General features: G+C 31.5%; 1 protein-coding gene across 1 annotated transcript; it reads right to left on the bottom strand.

Moving 5' to 3' along the window:
* Positions 1–1,283: 1,283 nt before the first annotated feature.
* On the bottom strand, positions 1,284–1,703 carry LOC102667881 (pectinesterase 1). The gene has a single exon (XM_006579212.1). It carries the CDS (start codon positions 1,701–1,703, stop codon positions 1,284–1,286), a length of 420 nt encoding a protein of 139 aa, XP_006579275.1.
* Positions 1,704–6,292: the final 4,589 nt, after the last annotated feature.

Genomic DNA, 6,292 nt, shown 5'->3' with positions numbered 1-6,292 from the left:
GAGCATTCTCGCAAAACACCGTGACCCTGACTGGTCTCCCTATGATCTTACCTAGTGAGAGTGACCTGACTTACTAGTGTGTGATTTGTCTTGTCATGTACTCCTAGGCGCCCGACGTGGTTTTTCACTGACATGGTACCATATTGCATATAGGATTGAGTCTTAGTGTATATGTTGCATAACGCTTGTGTATTAATCGATATTGATTGACTTGATGATATTGTGTTTTGATCCTTGAGTACGTGAATGTTGTGAAAATAAATGAAATGTGTGGTGTTGCGAGGTAATGTTATGCGACAAAGTGGTGAAATAACGTGAGTGATGCTTAAGTAAGTTGTATTTTGTTTATATGATATTTATACCTACATGTTATCTTGTTTCTCTCCAATAGTTAGGAATGTGATAACTCACTCCCTGCGTGTTGTTTGTGTTTGGATCCTGTGATGATTTTGAACTTTGTATTCGGGGGAGCAGATGAATAGGTGGATGACTATGAAGAACCTCATGCTAGAGGATATGGGAACACAACACTCTGATAGGATGTGACATTAGGATATAGGTTCTATATCAATTGTATGAAGCTTAGACAACCTTGTTTGAGCCGAGATGACTTTATTATTTATTTGGACAAATTTGAATATGATTTAGAAGGAAGAAAATGTGAGTCTTTTACCCCTTTGAAAGGCTTGTATTTAAAAATACTTTTAATTAATATTTAAATTTTTATTCCTCTATTAGTATATATGTGAGGGGTAGAGGGTGTCACACTTAGAAGCAACAAAATTGAATATGTATTACATTATTTACTTGTCTATAAAACATATGAATGCAACCGAATCACCCGTGTGGAGGAAGCATGGATATCGTGCTAGAGAAATTAATTAAAATGGTCAATACAACATTTTTCGTATAGCCACATACATATTATACAATTAATTAAGAATCACATATTCACAACCTCCATAATACACACAAAATTCATATAAAAAATAACACAACGATTCAAAAACTTCAACTTCAGTGGAGTGCCATGTAGAATCGTTGTAACAAGTTGTGAATATTAGCGACAATAGCCAAACTGTTACTAGTGTACTCATTCGCCCTCTTCATTATTTTCTTCATCTCTTCCATCGTTGCCACATCACCCACCTCTTCCAGCCCGTCAAGGCACGTCTCCTGGTCCGTCATCGCCATGCTCGCCCAGGTCTGGACGTCGGAGATTGTCACCTCCGTGAGTGCCGCCCAGGCCAACAGCGAGTCGCTAAGTCGACCTAGCACGTCGTCTAGATGAATCCTACAGTTGGCGAGCGCACGTGAATTCTTTGTTTCGAGCATGGAATTGAGGCTCTGGAGCGCTTAGAGCGATGCACAAAGTGAGAGGGAGAGGATCGCTTACGGTTAGCGATGTTGGCAGAGGGTGGGATGGCAGGGAGGCACGCACTGGGGAAGCGCGTGACATTGCAAACGAATCGGATCGACTCGACCAAGTTGATCAGAAGTTGTTGTTGTGACTTGGTGTGGTGGAGGATGGATGCTAGGGCAAAGGCGAAGGTGAGAGTGAGGAAGAGTATTGCGAAGATGGAAATTGTGGCGATGAAGGGTTTTGAGAATTTAGGTTTGGGTTTGGGGTTACAATGATCTTCAAGGTGGTGTTGCTCGTGTTCTACTTTGCCATAACCTTTGAACATCTTCAAAGAATCCATGTTATGCTCTTTTCCTCTTTTAGTTTGTGGTTGGAATTGGAACTTGCTAGGGTTTGGGAATGGGAGTTTCTTATTTTGTTTATTTGAGAGGGGAAAAATGCTAACCAATAATTTTTATTAAGAAACTAAAAAGAATAATTTTTTTATTACAAAGCGTAAGATTATGTTTTTTTATTACTTTTTTTTATGTTTTTCTCTGATTTTTAGGACAAATAATTTTTTTTAACTCTTTAATGTTCTAAAGACATTAATTAGTTGGAAAAAAAATTACTGGGACATAAAATTGCTTAGTCAACAAGGTATGTTAATATGCATTGTTTTTAATTAAGAGTTAAATATGTGAAGTTTACATAGTAAAATCAAAATGGGCTACATGTATTAAAAATAAATTTAAGCTTTTAATTAATATAGATAAAAATGATGGCGCGCTAGCACATACAAATATCATTAATAAATAATAAGCATTTTAAAAATTAATTAAAATATATTAATAGTGTATTTTAATATTGATATTTAATTATGAATTTTTTATATTATTATAACTTGTTAAAAAATTATAATAATTATTTAACAATCACGTTTAAACTGATTTTTAAGTAGTTGATATTATTCTTTAAAAAAAAAGTAGTTGATATTAAAAAATTCTTGATAAGTTATTAATATTAAATACTTTTTTAGAGCTTTTTAACGCGGCAGAATACACTTAAAGAGGTAAGGCTATTTATTTATAAACTTTTAAAATCCGTGGTTTTTTATTAATTATTTGGGTGTAAGTTGAGAAATAAAGAAACCAACCGCGTTTTTAGAATTGCGATTTCAAAATCAAGTGTCTCAGGGTCAAGGATTCGGCTTAGTTTTTTTTAATGGAAGGAAGAAGTTTATGTATTGTACAATTGGCAATTTGTGTCCCAATCACTTTGAGTTGCGGCAGTGCAGCTGTACAATTAATAATACAGTGTTACATTACATCCCTTGATTGTTTGATTTACCCATTGTTTATTTGATGAGAAAAATTAAATGAAAGAAAATGGCAGAAAAGGAAAAATTACAAAATTTATCTAAAAAATTATTCAATCTTTTTTACATTTTGTTTTGGAGTATTCTTCAATATAACTTAAAAAACCGCATGAGTGTTTATGAACCTGATTTTAATTAACCTTGATTTTGTAAAACTAATTTTAGTTAAAATTAAGTGTGGAATGAAATGGTTTTCATTCAAAAAAATTACTTATTTAAACCCTTGTAGTATAGTGTTTGGGCAATTTTGATCTTCCAATTTTTAATTGGTTGATTTTGATCCCTATATTTTTAAAACATTCAACGAAAGGTAAATGAGTTTAAAAAATACTAATATGAAATTAGAATGCTAATATAAGGTGAATCTCAATTTTTACATGCTCCATTTTAGTCTTTATATTTTTCAAGCATCCAACATTTAAAAAGTGAAAGAAAAAAAATGTTGAAAAGATATTATTTTATTTTTCTAAGAAGTAACTATTCAATTAAATTGCCATTTTATTTTATTTATTTTGTTAGTATTCAAAATTCTTATATCATCTGTCTCAATTTTTGAATGTATTTTAATAACTATTAAGTAATTTATATAAATTAATTTTAAGATAAAATCTAACGTAATATCACATCTTATAATCCATTTTCATCACTACTACAAAAAGATGATTTTACATCGATTCTAGGTTACTTTTAAAGATGGTTATGAATCGTCTTTGTAACCAATGTCGTAGAAAGTTTAAAATTTTCTACGACGGTTCTTGAAAAATCATCTTAGAAAAGTTATACATTCTAAAACGGTTATCTTTCTGAGAATCATCTTAGAATGTAGACGTCTTCAGATAACCATCTGAAGAACCGTCTTAGACTGTAGTTCTTTTTTAAAAAAAATAAAAACTTTTCTTACAACTTCAACACGGAGTTAACATATATCATGAACTAATCAAGTGTTCAAATTCAATAAGATTCATCCTGACAACATCAATTAGACTTAATTCAATGATACTATTGAAAGATTCAAATTCCAAGCTAAGGAGAATAGACATCTCTGCTACAAACACTCGACATAATCCAAGTGATGTATTTCTATAGTTCGTTCATTCTAAGATATAAGAAGTTCTGAAACAATTAATAATGACCTTTTAAGTCCACTTTGCTCTAAGAAACAAATAGGTAGAGAGCAACCAATCCTAAAGATATAGTAACTTATCAAAAGGAAGAGTCAAATCAACAATTTGTAGATAAAGAATTAACTTTAGCAATATGAAACATTTTCTCCCTAATGGCGAAAGAAATGAATATAGTAAAAGGTATAATTAAAGACTAAATATCGTTACCACCTCTTTAGACATCTAAAATTTTGAAAAATTAAGTAAACTTGAACATCAATTAAAATAAATCAAATAATTTTTCAACATAAAATTCTTGCTTCTTCCCCAGCTCCCAAACAAGCCAATAATATACCCATACAATTGCAATTTACTTTAATATTAGCAGCAGAACCCTACGAAAGAACAGTATATATCACAATTTGTCTAACAGCACCTATCCAGGGGCACAATTTTTTTTGCTATATTGAAAATCATATTTCAACTATTTTACTCCAGCTGTGCAGACTACTGCTTTTGTGTCTCTTCAATAAATTTTCCTTTATTAGCAAATCAATTCTGCTTTCCATCTTATTCTCAGTTTGAAAGCTATTTAAGGAGCAAGGGGAATAAGATTTGAGTAAAGAGACCACATTTGAGGAGAAAAATCAAAGAAATTCAACAATGATAAAAAAAAAGTTGGGAAGTTCAAATATGCAATGCCCACAGTTAGGATATAAGCCAAAAGGAAGAAAACAGGATTATATGTCTTCAGAAGCAAGTACTCCCACACAATCAGAAATTTCATCACATGAATACACTAAACCAGGGTACATGAAAATGAAAGACTTGGTCAACATTACGACTCACAATCACAAGGCCATATATAATGGCACTCATGCAGCGGGTGACGTTAGTAAAATGAAGCTAAAAATGAATATAGTAAAAGGTATAATTAAAGATTAAATAATGGATTTGGCATATATTATTTATTATATATCTTGTGCAAGAAAAATTATACTGCTACATTTTATTCATTAAAGATACCCTTGAAATTATAACTCCAAGACATGATAATAACTTGTACATGTTTCACATTAAATTCAAAAGAATGGTCGTTAGTTATATCAATTGAATATAAATTATTTTTACATGAATGAACCTCATGGCCACATTAAATTGAGAATTTATAATTCCTTTACAAAAAATTAGAATTGAATGATGCATGGCTATAAATATCATAAACCATTTGATTAGAAAGATCTAATACAATTTTCTTTTTATTTATATGCATATACAAAAATTGATGCATTTATATGCATTTGACCTATTGTGTACTACTGTCAAAGGTCTCAATTATAAGTGCAAAATTTTTAATTATCCTCTTCAACCTTATTATCCCCATGTGCTTGCACAATTTTGATTCTTCTACACTTCCATTTACATTTCAATTTCTATTTTTTGTTTAAATTCTTAGAATTTATTATAGAAGATCCAACACCATACATTATAATTTATGGAAAACAATTGTTACATTCAAAATCAAACATGGAGAAATAACAACCAATAATACATATATTAATCGCGCACAACAATTGGGTCGTGCAATCTATACCAATATAAATTCAAAGACCAAATACTATTACCTTTGGGTCATGTGAGAGTTATAGAAAGCCTCCAAATTGCTAATGATGCACCAAAACAACCTCAAGAGTTGAAATTGATAACCAAAACCCAAATCAATCTAATGAAGACGGTCTTAAAACAAAAGGAACAAAAAGGTTGATTAAATTAAAGTTTTGACAGAGAAAATGAAATGAAGGATAAAAGATTTTGGAATAGTTGTCATAATAATTAGGTTTCAAATTAAGCAAAACCAAATTTCCAATTCAAATAATGTAACATAAAAGACCAAACAAACCAAAAAAATTATGATTTCTTTGATCGTGTTGCAATATAGCATTCCAAGGCTTTGCAATTAATTGCTTTGTAGTGTGTTATTTGCTACCCCTATGTACTGGTTTTATGTTATGGTTTAATTGCTCTACCATGAGTACCTGTGAACACATCAAAAGTATTGTCTACCCAAAATAGCAAATGAAACCTAATAGCACTACATTAACATTTAAAATTAAACACAAATCAAAAGATGCACAATAAATAACAACAACAACAACAAAAGACAAAAAGAAAAGGGAAAAAAAGGGAAAAGTAGTTGTTACCGATGATGCTTCACAACCATGCACAGTGGAGCACCACCGCTCCCTCTTCGTTCTCTTATTCTTCTTCATATTCCTTCTTTGCGGCACCAACCCTCTCATTTCTCTTACTCTTCTTCTTCATCAACGTCACTTCTTCTTCTTCCTTCTCTGTGACGCCAACGTCGCCACGCCATTCCTCTCTCATTCTCGTTCACGATGTAAAAAAGAAAAGCAATTTACCGTAACATCAGTTCGAGCAAATGGAATTTAAATGAACCAAAAGCATCTT

This window comes from Glycine max, chromosome 4, assembly GCF_000004515.6.
Source record: "Glycine max cultivar Williams 82 chromosome 4, Glycine_max_v4.0, whole genome shotgun sequence".
Lineage (NCBI taxonomy): Eukaryota > Viridiplantae > Streptophyta > Magnoliopsida > Fabales > Fabaceae > Glycine > Glycine max.
Note: the sequence above shows the minus strand (reverse complement) of the source record. Positions and strands in the feature narration are given on the sequence as shown.